The sequence below is a fragment of the Panthera tigris genome, chromosome D4 (assembly GCF_018350195.1).
Source record: "Panthera tigris isolate Pti1 chromosome D4, P.tigris_Pti1_mat1.1, whole genome shotgun sequence".
Taxonomy (NCBI): Eukaryota; Metazoa; Chordata; class Mammalia; order Carnivora; family Felidae; genus Panthera; species Panthera tigris.
In genome coordinates, this window is record NC_056672.1 from 58,973,381 (window position 1) to 58,988,818 (window position 15,438).

A 15,438-nucleotide genomic window follows, 5' to 3' on the forward strand; every position below is an offset into this window, starting at 1 on the left:
AAGCCAGGCAGAAGGCTTCAATGTTCCTGGGGGTCTGTGCTGGCTAAAGGGCCTGGGTTTCTTAAACCCCAATTCTGCCACTAGCTCTCTATATTTCCTTGGGAAATCCCTCCTCTCTCTAGGCCTCAGTTTTCCTATCTGTAAAATGGGGTTTAGATAATCTGTTGGGTCCCCTTTAGCAATAGCACTGAATGATGAAGCACTCAAGCAAAAAACCCTTTTCTCGTTTTGAGGCTGCCTATCTCAACAGTGATGCTTCATGGGTCAGAAAGGCCCAACATTTTACAAAGCAGCCACAGAGAACACCAGCAGGATTCTCCCTGGCTCTTCCCAGCACTCCTCACAACCTTTGTGACACACATAAAAATCAGACCCACCCAAACAGCAACCTGGAACATAGGGAAAGGGCTGTTCTCACAGCGGCAGTGCAGTGCTGTGGAGAGTCAAACAGCTGGTCTGGAGTCCTGGCTCTGCCCTTTGGGCCTTCCAAGTCCCTCTCTGAGCCTCAGTTTCCTCATCTGCAAGATGGGGACCATATGTTTCTCATCAAAGGACTCCTGTGAGGTTTGAGGGAGGGATGAGGTATACTCAGAGCTTCATTCAGTTCCTGGTTCACAGCAGATATGAAAGCTTTCCTTGGGTATTTAATATTGAATCCTAGGAAAATGCCCCTCCTCTTCTAGGGCAGAGGAAATTAAGAACTCCTCTGCCTTCCAGGAGAATAGGATCAAATTGAAAAACCAAGGCTTGAAATATCTCACACTGGCACATTTCCTGGGGAACACTGGCGGGTCTTCCTGCCACAGACACAAGGGCCAGGCAGCGCTTCACTTGAGGCTGCCGAGGAGGGCTGAGAGGGGTGAGCGAGGCTGTACTCACTTCAGGGAGAGGGAATAGTCGTGCTTGCTGGTCTGGCTGTTCCGGACAAGGTAGCTACACTCTTTGCAGAGCCGCAGAAGGTTCTCGGCATCTCCTCTGCTGATGGCTCCGTGATACCAGCTGGAGAGGAGAGAGAGGGTCAGAACCCGAAGAGGACAGGACCCTCAGAGCTGACACCCTTGCAAACTCCTCCTTGGGGAGGCTCAGCCCCGTCTGGGGGCAGCTGGCATGTCCCAGCCTCCTCGTTATAAGGCAGGTGTGTGTGTGTGTGTGTGTGTGTGTGTGTGTGTGTGTGTGCATTTAGTCATTCAGTATGGAACTGCCGAGCGTGTACCGCATGCCCGATCCTGGGGAGAGAGCAGTGAACAAGCCTGCAGCCTCCTCCCTCACAGGGCTTGCACTACAATTTGGTGCTATGCAGGAAATGAAGCAGGGTAGTGTGGTTTGGAGCGTGTGGTAGGGATTGCTATTTTAAGCAGGAGCCAGGGAAACCTTCCGGAAAGAGTGACATTTTCAATGTGGACCTGAAGGAGTTGAGGGAGGAAGCCACAAAAGAGGGTAACTGGCAAAGAGTGCTTCTGGCAGAGGGAGGGGTGGCAAAGGCCCGAGGCAGGAGTGCCCCATGTGCTTGGTAAACAGCAAGGAGGCCAGCATGGCTGCAGGGAGCCAAAGGGGAGGGGTGGGCAGTGCCACCCACGAGGCCACCAGGCAGGGCCATTCAGGGGCCGGTGTGCAATGAGAGGACCCTGGCTTTCTCCATCTGAGTGACACGGAGGCCATCAGAGGGTGCTAACAGGAGGGACGTGTGCTGACTCTCCGTGGCATCTGCGGGACAAGTGGGTGGTGCTTGTCACTCAGGACAGCAGACGGTTGGGTGGGAAAGCCACACCAGTGCTCCTGTCAAGCAAATCTGGCATCGGTCAGGCATGTGGGAAGCCCGGCATCACTGCTTCTGGACACTAGGTGGTGAGCAGCAGAATCAGAAGGTAGGGGTGTAATGGCAGACGACATGACTAAGGCCCCCCCGCTGTAGGACAAAAGACGAACAACTGATTTTCAAGATTGGGAGAGTTGAAGGTGAAATTTCAGAGGAAGAGTGAAGATCACAAGATGGGGGTAGTCAGTGGGTCTACCCAGAATGCATTTCTGCTTACATCACAGTCTCTAAGGGGCAGGGGTGGTGGGAGGGCGGCGAGTTGGGCCAGGAAGAGAACCACAGGTGCTGGATGGCCACAGAGGCACAGACCGCTCTGCCACTCGCCAGCTGGGCAGTCAGGGACAAGCGGCAGAACCTGGCTGCACTTCGGCTCTCAACTGGGTTAGGGTCACTCCATTCCCGCCTTGGGATGTGAGGATTAAATGAGATGATGCACAGAAGGGCATATGCAGAGCCTGGGGTGGGGTGAGTTTCAACAAATGGCAGCTCCCAGCATCCATAGAAAGAGACTGAACTTGCAGATGGCCATGGGTAACTCCCCCAACTATCATTATTCAGGCTGCTGCCCACCGTAGGCCACATTTCAAATTCCCAGGTGTAAGCAGGGATGCTGCTGCCTCCTGGTCCCGGCCCAGGGGTGCCCTGCAAACAGTGCCTCTGAGCATTCTGCTACAGGCATTCTGCTTAGGGAAAAGCACGGCACTGCCTTTCAGTGCACACTTTCTGCCATTTACAAAGCAGCGTTCTGAACAGTTAGCTGCAGTGGTGGTGATGACATAATTATAACCTCAAAACCCAACTGCTTCAGGAAAGCAAGGGCGGGAAGAGCAGATACAAGTGTCCCTGCCCAGTGGGCATGTGAGTCACTGACCGCCCAGGAGGTGACCACCCATAGCAGGTCAGCTCTGGGGCTGGATCTCTGCAGGGGAAGGGGCAGGGGAAGTGTAGACTGCCTTCTTTTCTAGATGTACAGAGAAATGAAGAGGAATATAGGCTCCTGTAATTAAAACACTTCCAGAGATATGAGGGCTGAAGCCACACTTTGGAAGGGATTCATGACTGTAGTTTGGGGAAACAGCCAGACAAGGATGGAATGGACTTTAGAACTAAGAGTTAACAGATTTGGCAAGGTCGTTTTCTGGGAAATTTCACCTGTGTAACATACCCCCAGTGAGCTGACAAACATGTTTTAGTAGGAAAACAAGTTCCAGCCATCTGAAGCAGAGCCATCCTCAGGGAAAGGCCTAGAAGAAGTCTCTAGGGAAGTGCCGCCCACCCTCTGCCCCTCCCTGAGCACAGGGGCTGAGCTGGTAGCAGATGGGCCTCCGGGGGCTCGGGATCTTGGTTAAAGGTAATCCCTGGTGGGTAAACAGGATGAGCTGCTGGCTCCTTCCCTGCTGCCCCAGCTACTGCACACTGAGAGAAAGGCAGGGACTCGGGTCGAGATTCAAAGGAGACCCAGGCAGTTTGGGAGAGATGGGCCAAAGGACACACTCAGGGGGCCAGGGCCAGCCACTGGCCAGCCTGTCAGCATGAGGTTGTCCACCAGGAAACAGGGTGGGCCTGGGTGGTCCCATGGGGGGCTGAGGGCCAACTGCTGGGCCCAAGCAGGCTCTGCTTGGACTGCAAACAGGATCTAGGCAGGAGGCTGTCTGGGGATGTGTTGGACTTTGTGGGGCTGGCCTGTCATGCCCGAATCCTGGGGATTAAGAAGACTCAACCACTGCCATTCAGCCTATGCATTACCCATTAGCTCATCCAATATTTACTCACCACTGACTACATCCTTGATCTCATGGGGCTGATGCAGGGAAGACAGAGAGTCAACAAATAGATTAAGGACATGATATCAGAAAGTGACAACTGCTATGTAGGAATCCTGAGTTTGTGATAGGCATTGACTGGGGCACGGGAAGGGCCTAAGTTAGAATGAACAGAATGGGGAGGCTCCCAAGGAGATGAAATCTGACCTGAGAATCTGTATCGTGAGAAGGAGCCAATCATGTAAGGAGCCAAAGAAAACATGTTCTCTGCAGAGGAACCAGCAAAGGTCCTAAAGTAGGAATGTGCTTGGGGTGTTCATAAAACAGAAAGACAGCAAGAATGGCCCTGCCCAGCACTGTGAGCATGGGGAGTGGTACAGGATGAGAGTGGAAATGGAGGCAGAGCCCAATTTCCCGAGGCCTTGTGAGCAATGGAAGAAGTCTGATTTCATCTAAGCACAGCAGAGGGCAATGAGTATTAAAAAGAGGATGATACTTGCTCTGGATGGTCTTACAAAAGACCAACCAGGTTACCCTGAAGAGGGGCCAGAGGGGCAGTAGAGTGGCAGATGAGGTAGGGGGCTTCTGCGGTGGTCCACACGGGAGGTGGCTCTGAGACAAAGAGGAACAGATGGATTCAGCCTGTTATTCTGCGTGGAGAACTAGCAGAACCTAGTAATGTATTAGATGCTAGTGTAAGGCAAAAAAAAAGGAATCCAAGAAGACTCCAGATTGGTGGCTTGAATAAGTAGGTAGATGTGATGCCATTTATGGAGGTGGGGAAGCTGGGGGAGGAGCAAGTGTCCGGAGAAGATCAGGAGCCCAGTTTTAAACATACTAAATTTGAGATAGCCCATTCATCAGCCAAGTAGAGATGCCAAGATGGCAGCTGGATGTAGGAGCTGGGAGTTCCAGGTGGTGTGTGGGATGCTGAGACTACCCAGGGAGAACACGTAGCTGGAAACCCAGCCCAAGACCATCCCGCCCTCAGGTCAAGCTGAGTGAGGTGAGGAGCCAGTTGGGGAGACAGAAGAGGTGGCCAGGGAGGCAGGAGAAAAACCAGGAGCAGAGTGTATCTTCAAAGGAGGGAGTCGTCTACTGTGCTGATTGAGAGAGAATGGGAGGTGATGGAAGGGAAAGAAACAGCACTGACAGCTCTTTGAGGACTTCATCCATTTCCTGGACAACTGTTTTTTGAGCACCTATTATGTGCCAGGCATCGTTCCAAGGCACTGAGGATGCAGTGGTGACCCAGATCAGTTCCTGCCCTCACAGAGCTTATGTTCCAACAGGGGCAGGAGCTAGAGAGGGATATTGGGTGGAAATGGTTAGGACGCAGGCTGAACAGCATCCAGCTATCTCTGGATCATGTTTTGTTTGTTAATTAAAAAGTACACAGTGATCAGAAATAAGCAAAACCTACTACCCAATCTGGGTGGCTGTGACAGACAGTTAGCAAAGACGCCCACTGGGAGTGCTCCCCCATGTGCTCGGTACAGCAGGCATGGGGGGGTCACAGAGGAGGCTGCGCACCCCCCCCCAGATGATAGCATATCTATCAGATGATAGCTGAAAAAGGGGCCCATTGCACATGATGTCATTTGGAAAACCCTGCATCTGTTCGCCAAGTGAGCATTTCCTGTGAGGGATGCACTGCCGGCTGTGCTGAGGCCAGAATCCCCCGCTGGAGATTAATATAGTACGTGACACACATGTGGGACAGTCTGATGAGGGATCGGCGAGCTGTCAGCACATCTCCTGTCCTTATGGTGCTTTCTCTGTGCCAGTCTTGTGTGAAGGGTGAGGGATAAGAGTGTGTACGAGGACAGGTGAGTGAGGGGAGAGTGAGGTCAAGGCACAGGGCTGGAGTTCCAATCCTGCCTCTGCACTGTGGGCTGTGACATCCCAAGGCTGTGCACCTCTTGGAGTCCTGATTTCCCAGCTACGTGACGGGGATGATAACCCCATTTATCGCACATTTGCTTGTTAAGAGGATGATACAGCTAAAGGTATTAGCACAAGATGCAGGACCCGATTTATCAAGTACCTGGAGAAGCTCACTTTAGTCCAGGTATATGGAATGGCGAGACACTGAAAAAGCAGTCTGGGGGCAATTCACAGACTGAGCGGCAGGCTAGGGAGATGAGACTATCCTGGAGGTGATGGGGAGCCACTGAAGGTTTCAGAGCAGAGCAGGGGCATGCACACAGTGAGAAGGGAGGTGACCACCATGGTCAAGGGGAGGGGTGACAGTGTTAGGGAAGAATAGGGAGGGAAGGCGGCAGCAGGGATGGGACTGGGTCACGAGGTGGGAAATCTCAGGGGAAAGGGGCTGAGAAAACCCAAATCTAGAGCCTTAAATCCTTGCCCAACAAATGCCAAGCAGATGTAAGGCAAAACTATCAATGTAGCTAGAAAATGAATCCAATTTATAATAATCCAAAGTAAAGGTGGTGATACAGTATGAAGAGAAAAGGTATGGGGCTAAGAATCAGGAGACATGTACCCTAATCTCATCAGCCACTGACTTGATGGTGGCTTTGATCTTCTCTCAGCCTTAGCAGTGACTGTATGAACTGCAGCTGAGGCTGTGCCTTGCTCCCTTAGAACTTACATTTGCTTTTCCAGGGGGACAGCAGGATCCACTCTTTCTCCTAAGATCCCACAAAACTCAGGGCTCCCATGCTTGATGGGCTTGAAGCCCCCTCCAGGAGCTCGAAGCTGGCGCCGCCGGTCCCGGGAAGGTGAGGGGGATGATTGCCGTTTCTCATTGCCGTTAAACTGAGCTGTGGGGGAGAAAGAAAGTGCGTGGTCACCAGAGTGTTACCCAAGAGGTTACTGGGTGGTGCACAGTGGGGTAATAGTCGACTGCTTTTACTGGGGCTTTACGATTCACAGGGGGAAGAACTCCAGGCAATGAACGAACATGGCTCAAGAGACTTAAGTTTCGGGGCGCCTGGGTGGCGCAGTCGGTTAAGCGTCCGACTTCAGCCAGGTCACGATCTCGCGGTCCGTGAGTTCGAGCCCCGCGTCAGGCTCTGGGCTGATGGCTTGGAGCCTGGAGCCTGGAGCCTGCTTCCAATTCTGTGTCTCCCTCTCTCTCTGCCCCTCCCCCGTTCATGCTCTGTCTCTCTCTGTCCCAAAAATAAATAAAAAACGTTGAAAAAAAAAAATTAAAAAAAAAAAAAAAAGAGACTTAAGTTTCCCACAACAGGTGCTGTCAGAACCAGATGGTGCATTCAAGGGGCTCCAGAGGCCACTGAGCTCAGCTTTATCCCCGAAGGACACCCCCTGCAATCTCCAGCAAGGGGGGCATGGCACTCCCATGAGGGCTCAGTTCCCTGGACAGTTCTGAGGGGGGCAGGTGTTTCCCATTTCTGCCTCCAAGTGGCTCCTCTCCTCCCATACTCCCATCCCCTGCAGGGCACACCAGCCACATCTGCTCCCTTTCTTCTGGGATAAGCCCACAGAGTTCCAATCAAGGGTCATGCTGCACCCCCCCATGTCTGCTCCTCTTCATTCAGTGCCCTCTGCATGGACGCCCCACACGCAGAGAGCCCTGTCCCACACCCTGCACCCAGGTGAGGCTGAAGCAGTTCACAGCACGGGGGCAGGCCCCGCCATATGTTTTTCCCGGCTCTGGGCCTGTGGGAGCATCGTTCACCCCCACAGACTTGGGGAGGATGTTTCTCAAGGGCAGGACCCTGGAGATATCCCACAAAGGGAAGAAAACACAGAGTTGAACCCAGAGTTGCCAGAAGCATTCCTGAAGACCAGTTAGTCCACCTTGCAAGTTATCTCTCTGGACTTTGGTTTCCTTCTCTGTAAGGGATGATAACTGTCGCTACCTCATGAGGTTGTTGCGAGGATTCAGGCAGGTGACATCACCAAGAGTTTAGCACAGTGCCTGGCATGTAGTTCTATTCAATTAACATTATAATAAATATTTACTTTTATTATTATCATGTCTGCTCAGTGTGGACACCATGCCAGGTACTTCACACAAGCTTCCAAATTGAACCGAGTTCCTCTCCCAAGACTGTCAGTGGCTAGCTGTGTGACTTGGCCAAGTTACTCAACTTCTCTGAGGCCCCATTTCCCATCACCACATTACTGTGAAGATCAGATGACAGAATAACCTCTTAAGGGCCTAGCACACAGAGTGAGACGGGCCAGGGCCTGCGGAACAAGCTCCCAAAGCCAGGTCCAGCTGCAGGCCCACGGACACACGATCTCCAAAGAGCAAGCACAGAAGTGGCGAGCCGTCAACCTCACATTCAGGAGAGGTGGTGGGAAAACCCAGCTCTGACTGTGGGGGGAGTGGAATGTGGGTGAACTTGTTCTAGGTCTCTGCCGCTGAGCAAGATCATCCATCAGGACTGCAAAGCATTTCCATCCCTCCAAAACACTCTCTGCATTAACCATGATGGGAAACAATGGGAAGGGAGATTCCTGCTAATGGAAGGCTCTAGACATGCCGGACCCACGTGTGCATGGTCACTCTCATGACTGCAGGGGGAGGCTGGCAGCCCGTCCATCAACCTGCTCCGCTCCTCAACCCTCACTCCCATGTGCCAGGCAAGGTCAGGGCTGGAGAAAGAGCAGTGAGCAAATCAGACAGAAATCCTGCCGGAGGAGTTCAGAGTCCGGGCAGGGATAGACACAGTAAGGGGGATACGTCTGAGCTACAGCATACTTACCAGCTGCTCTAACTGCCATGAAGAAAACCCAGAGGAAGGACATTCCAGGCAGAGGGAAGAGCAAGTTCAAGGGCCCAGAGGTGGGAACATGCCTCGGGCGACAGAAACAATACAGTCCAGCGGGAATGGAGGGTTGGTGGGAGGAAACCATGCTAGATCATCAGGCATTGTGTCTTGTGAAGGACTTTGGTTTTATTCTGAGAGAAAGGGAGAGTCATTCTGAGGGTCTCACCTGGCACTTTTGAACAGGACAGTTGTGCCAAAAAGGGTGGAGGACGGGGGTTTATCAGAACTCCCCGCACTTTCTGATCAATTCAGCTGTGAACCTAAAACTGCTCTTAAAATAGTTTATAATTGAAAGAGAGAGAGAGGTGCACAAGGAGAGCAGTGAGGATGCCACTGCTGGACCGGCCGACAGGGCTTGTCTGTGCATTCCCAGTGGAGTGTGCGGGAAAGAGGATCGATGGGCTACAGCCTTTTGGCCTGAGCACCGGAGGGACAGGGCTGGCATTCTCCAGGAGGTGAGGACTCAGAAAATCATAATTAAAATTCGTGAGGAAGGAGGACAGAGGCCAAACTCTAATCTAGAGACACTGACAAGCTGGGAGACCAGGACTGGAAGTGTGGGGAGGGGAGAGAGTGAGGGCTTGCTGGGGGCTCTGCCCTCCTCTCAGGCTACAGTTCTGTCCCAATCACAGGGACAGACAGCAATGACAAGGCCCTTCTAAGGTACACATCCTGGGGCTGGGTGTCTGAGAGAGCCCTCTTCCATCTGGCTGATAACCTGGGCTTTCACCATGGTAGTGAAGGGGTGAAGCCCAGAGCTGGGGCCCTGGCACATGTCACCATGGGCCCCTGCCTGGCTTCCCAGCAACCTGGCTCTCCCACCAGGGCTCCTGCTGAACACACCAGCCCTCATGGCAACTAGTCAAATGGTGTATGTTCTTGGGTGGGGGTGGGGGGGTCACCTCTTGGGAAGAGGTGAATCACCTGCCTTGCAGAGCTCTGGATGGGTGACCTTGGGCAGGGGTGAGCACCTGGTCACACAGCCCTTTTCTAAAGAGCTGGGTCTTGATCTTATGGACGGGTCAATCAGGGAATGCCATCCTCAGATTGACTCTGTTGATGGAGAGGGTATGTGGGGGGCAAACAGGGAGGCAGGGAGACCAGTTAGGGAAAGTAATGGAGGTGAATACCTCAGTGAGGGGAGGGATGTTAAGAGATGACTCCAACAGGACTTGACTACTCATGGGCTGAGCCAGCCAAGACTCTTTGTGATGCTCCACTGACAGGAGATCTGGGGCACAGAAGGAGAGGGGGGCCAGGGATCATGGACCAGTGTGCACTTTTCCACAGTCCCTCCCTCTGCTAACTTTGAGACTGTTAGGAATGGAGAGGGGGCTGCTCAGCAGACCTCTGGCCCGGGGGGCTAAGAGTGCTGAGGTGGGCAGGGAAGTGGCATGATGTGGGAAGAGGTTGGGGTGGGGGTGGGGGGGGAAGATGAGGCTCTAGGTATAGTTTTGCCACAGGCTAAAGAGGAGGAGAGACCAGAGGAACTTTAAGACATGTTCACCTCGGAACTAAAATTGGAATTTGGAGATTTCTGTCAATATAAAATCCTACCACATACCCCCTGGCACGGAAGGTGAGGACAGGCATGGAGCATGGAGCACTGATCGCAGAAGGAACCCCAGCTCTGCAGCACAGCCACTGACCTGGCTGTCTGTCTGTCCAGCCTAGTCTGCACCATGAGCACTTCAAGGCCATTCTTCTGCCTGAATGGCCACAACCCCACAACCTTCTACCAGCCTCTCCACCTAACTGACTCCACTTGCCCTTCAGGGGCCACCTCTTCCAGGAAGCCTTCCCTGACCTCACCCTCTCTCCAGACTCACCTTGCTCCTAATGGCATCCTAATGGCCAGTTTCGTGGTCTGGTGCCCCATGAGACCCTCAGGGGCAGGGGCTGTACCACATTTACCCTTGTGCCCTATGCCTCGCACATGCCTGCAACATAACCGGTGCCCAATGAATGAATGAAGAAGCTTAATGAGCTGTTGTTTCACTTTATTGGAAGAAAATATCGGTTTTCATACCAGATAAACTGGATAAAACCTAATAATATCCCAGTCAACACTGTAATTCCCCACTGAATTAATTTATACATTCGCCTGCAAGCTTAATAATATAGCTATATATTTAGAGGGAACAGGTGGTGATGAATGACAGGCTTAATTAGGCAAATCATTTCACCTAAAATAAAATACACCAACTGCAAGTACAGTGATTCAGCAGCAAAAGAAAAAAAAATGTTAAGAACAAAAGCTCCAAACACAACTGCTTTCATTCCTTCTAATTAAGTTTCTCTTTAATCTGCAATTTAAAATGGCAATTCTTTTAATTTAGTGATTTTCTGCAAAAGATAAAGACACAAACCCTCAAAAGAATATCTGCATTTAGAGAAAAAATATGCCACCCCTGTGAGTCATTAGAACGACAGAACCTAATTAATTGCACCTATAGGCAATTACAAATGGAAGTCAGAGTTGTGCAGGAGGGAGAGGAGGCTCAGGTGGGCAGGACCAGGCCCTGGGAGGCAGTGGGAGACGTGAGAGGCCTCAAATGTCCTTCCAAAAATTCCGGTCTAACAACAGGTTTCAGCCTTTAAAGACCCAGCTCAGGTGCCCCCCAGCACTGCCCTTCCAGGAGGCCTTTCCTCCATCTGCATTAGCCTCCAACTCTGGTGGTCCCCTCCTACTTGTATTACAGACTTTATACCAACTGGTCTTGTGTTTAGTCACTGCCAATAACGGAGACGGTGTCTCAGGCACCCCCATTGGCTCTGACTCTCACAATAGCCCCACCACCCTGTGTGTGATGGGTGAGGGATCGGGACTCAGAGGTGAGGAAGAACTCACCTCAAAGTGTCTCAAAGCTAAAGGGTGGGATGGGGGTAGGGAAGGCAAGGCTGGAGCCCAGGCCTCTGGGTCACCACTGCCAGCTCCCCCTCTGTCCCCTTAGGTTCTCCTTCCCTGTGGTCAGGCAGGGGCTGTGCCTCCCTCATTCAGTCTGTGGTGTGCTTCCCACCTCTAGGCCTGGGATGACCACCCTCCTACTCCATCTCTATGACATCTAGAAGCTTCCAAGACCTGGCAAAAGGCCACCCTCCACAATGCTTCCCCGGATACTGCCTGCTGGGAGCCCCTTCCTCCCCAGAAACACTTGGCACAGCTCCACGGACACCCCTCCCACTTTTCCCCAGTCAGCCTGGGTGTTCTGTGGGGACAGTGCCTGGGATTTATTTTCTTTCTCTTTTTCCTCTCCAATTTCGTTTGCTCCTAAACCTAAAGTAGTGCTTGTTATGGAGATGGTATTTAGTAAACGTTTGCTTAGATGAAATAAATGTGTTCCTTCAGGGTCTAGCTCCTTTCTTGTTTATCGTTCAGGGCTGGTCAGAGAAAACAAGTTCCAAAAAGCCAATAGGTTTCTAAAGCACAGCTCTGCTGGGCTCACGAACCCTTGCTGGTTCCCAGTACCCCTGGATGGAGGGCAAACTTTTCACTCTAGTGCTCAAGATCCTCAGTGACTTGGACTTTAGTCCAACCTTCTGGACCCACCTTTTCCTACAAAACCCCTCTGGGATCCACATCCAGCCCTTGGCTCCAGTCACAAAGAATGGCCAGTCCCCTAGGGGTGCCTGGGTGGCTCAGTCAGTTAAGTGACTGGCTCTTGGTTTTGGCTCAGGTCATGATCTCACAGTTTGTGAGATTGAGCCCCGTGTTGGGCTCTGTGCTGATAGTGCAGAGCCTGCTTGGAATTCTCTCTCTCTCTCTCTCTCTCTCTCTCTCTCTCTCTCTCTCTCTCTCTCCCTCCCTCCCTCCCTCCCTCCCTCCCTCAAAATAAATAAATAAACTTAAAAAACAAAACAAAACAAAACAAAACAAGAAAAAAACCCCAGCCATTTCCCAAATCCACCAACTACCTCTAGGCCTTTGCCTTGTCTTGCCTGCCCTCTGGAATCCTTTCTTCACTATCTCTTGGTGCACAATCCTAGCTATTCTTTAAAGTTCAGCTCCAGTGCTACCTCCTCCTAGGGGAGGTTTTGACCTAGACCCTCCAGGTAGTAATTACCTTCTCCTCTTCTGTGCCCTACATCCCCAGTCTATGCCATTGTCTAATCCCACCCCAGTCTCTAGTATAGGTAGGTGTCTTTTCAGAACCAAATGGAGATTGCGCCTCATTCATACCTCAGCCTCCTCTGAACTTCTGCACAGCCAGCATGCAGCCGACTTTAAAGAACTGCCTATGGGCTACACCAAGGCCAGGGAATGGAGGAACCATAGTGGCTCGGCATCATGGAAAGGGTGTGGACTATGGAGTTAGAAAGACCCATGTTTGATTCTTGCCTCTGCCATTACTGTGTGACTTTGGGCAAGTTTCTAGGCCTCTCTGAACATTAGCTATCGCTTCTGTAAAACAGGGTTGACAATACCTATACCATAAAGGTATATACCATATACCTATACCATATACCATATGGAGGTAGTTAGTAATAGACTCTGACCCTCCCAGTAACCTATGCAGGACAGAGTCTGTTAAGAAAAGGCAACAAGGATTAGACAACCGAAAACAAGGCCTTGCAAGGAGTTCTCAGCCCACTGAAGACGCTTTTTTAGGCCTTCTGTGGATGAAGCAGAAATGAAAACCTTGTAAATCACATGGGGCTCACAGGAGGGGCCTGCCCTATACTCTGAAAACACAAGGCCACAGGGACTAGAATGAAGGTGTCCAAAGCACCCCTTTCACACAGTCCTTGGCGCTGACGCTTCCATTCTGCCAACAGCTAGGCCTCAACTCTAGTCTAGTCTATCTGTGTGTGTGAGGGGGGAAGGGAGCGTGAGGGGAGAGGTGGAGAAGCATACAAGGGGCTGCTGCCCAGGCAGTAGTGAGCCCCCAAGATGGGGCAAGGAGGGAGACAGTGCAGTGGTCTGGGGGGCTGGGGTGGACCACATGACCCCTGGAGCCTCTGGAAACACCACAGACTTTCACGACAATGTGCAAACACTTGCAATTGACTGAAACTCTGTTCCCACGACAATGGTCTTTGCTGCTTCAACTTTCTAAACATATGTTCTAGGTTACCTCATGTGCTTCTCACGGCAAGATCAGTATTAGAATTCCCATTTTACTGATGGAGAAATCGAAGCCCAGAGAGGTGAGGCCCCCGCTTTCCTTCCAGTTCAAGAGCAGGCTTCACTCCCCGCCTCCCCCCACGCCACCTGCCCTGTGCGTGAGAGCAGCGCCTCCAGGTACTGGGAGACAACAGGCAGCTCAGCAAATGTTTGGTTTGTGTTCCAGGACTGCCGACAAGAGGCCTCTGTGTTCACCTCGGCAGACACATGCAAGCCCCAGGGCACCACGCTGCCACATCTCTTGGGCAGTGTCTGAGAACAGAGGTCTCCATTGTGAAGGGAGGCAGTGGTGACTCCCCGAGAAGCGGGGCATTGGACGGGTTTTGAAGCAGGCACCGGGATGCTGCTTGGGTTCCAGGAACGCTGTCCATGCATGTACACTCAAGTCTGGGCTGGGGAAGGAGGGCCTGGAACAAGGGGTGGGTGTGTCCTTGTCCTCTTACTCTGCACCCCCCATAGGAAACAGGCACCACTGTCTGATGCAAAGACCCCACCCCAAGGGCTGCTACTAGGCTATGGGAAATAAGACAAATCCTGATGAAAATGATGGGACGATCCAAATGCAGAGGCCTTGATGGCTGCCGAAGCAAGCCATCTTTTTTGTCATAACTCATGTTATACATGAGAATTGGAGGGCTGGAAATGAGACTGATTTGCCCCAAGTCAACAGCTAGATTTGAACTTGACTCCAACCCAAGTCTTCTCAATCCCAGAGGCCTCTAACAAGGTCAGCACAAATCCTGTCTACAGTGTAATACATTCTCAAAAACATAGTTAACAATGACAGTGATACCAAAGCCTGCATCCACCGAGCACTGACTGTGTCCTAACTCTCGGCACCAATTACCACCCATTTTAAGATGAGGAAACAGAGGCAATTTGCCCCAGGTCACTCTCTTAGCAAGTGGCAGCACGGGGCTTTAAATCCAGACCCCGTGGCTCTGGCACCTGAGTTCATATGTACTCCTAGTTCTGAGTCGGGCTCACCTGTTAGATGGAGAACACCTGCTTGTGTCTGATGCAGGTTTCCTGATGTTTATACCTACAGACACCCACAGACGCTCACTTAGAATCCTACGGCCAGGCAAAGAGACTCTCCCCCCATCCACAAGCCTCAGAGGACCTGCATGGTGGGCATCTATGGAAACAAGTCCCCCCATCCAGGAGCCCAAAAGCCCCCACCAAGCTGTTTATATGTCTCTGCTGCCATCGCTCTGGAGATGGCAGTGAGGAAAAGGAAGAGTGACAGGAGGGGACAAGCCAGGTGCATGGCTCTCAGGGGGCTGCATGCCACCCACTAGCACACCACTCTCTCCACCCTCAATGTGGTATCCGGACTCCTGGGTCAGTCCTCAGACAGCCAGGGACACACTCTTGGCTTCTTCCTAGGAATTCAGAACAGAGGTAGCAACTGCGGCAGTTAACAGCCAGGCAAAAATGCCTGTCCAGGTGCAGATCCCTCAGCCACATTTGGAGAGAAGACAGGCATATAGCATGAAAGAATGATATGAAAATAAACCATCTCTGTGTGAGCAGGCTGCACAATTACCTAGGTATTCCAGCGAGCTGAAGCAGTCATGGGGTTGGTTTTCCTGAGCCATGATTTATTCAGTAACTTAACAAATATCTGTATGTTCACTATGTGCCAGGCATGGATCTAGGTGGGGACTCTGGAGGGGTGAACAAGCCAGGCAGAGTCTCTGACCTCACAGAGCTTACAAAAATCTCTATTGACATGAAGATGTCTGCCCTGCCAAACAGAAGAGCAAAGATTCTATCAAATCTTTGTGCTTTTTGTTACACAGGAGACAAAGGCACTCGAAGGAACATTTCTATCTATCAATGTAATTAGTAGACAAACCAAAGCTATTAAACAATAGTGTTTTCCTTTTCCTTTTCTTTTCTTTCTTTCTTTCTTTCTTTCTTTCTTTCTTTCTTTCTTTCTTTCTTTCTTTTTTTTTTGGCGGG

The 15,438-nt window shown here is 51.5% G+C and overlaps 1 protein-coding gene across 2 annotated transcripts in view; it reads right to left on the reverse strand.

Annotated features, from left to right (window-relative positions):
- SHB (SH2 domain containing adaptor protein B) overlaps positions 1–15,438 on the reverse strand; it is a 135,968-nt gene that overhangs the window by 25,025 nt on the left and 95,505 nt on the right. For both annotated transcript variants that reach the window (XM_007089333.2, XM_042963968.1), the window contains exons 4-5: positions 6,194–6,365; positions 880–999 (exon numbers count right to left, since the gene is read on the reverse strand). In XM_007089333.2, coding sequence (XP_007089395.2) covers positions 880–999; positions 6,194–6,365 — 292 coding nt within the window. The remainder of the gene's footprint in view (positions 1–879; positions 1,000–6,193; positions 6,366–15,438) is intronic.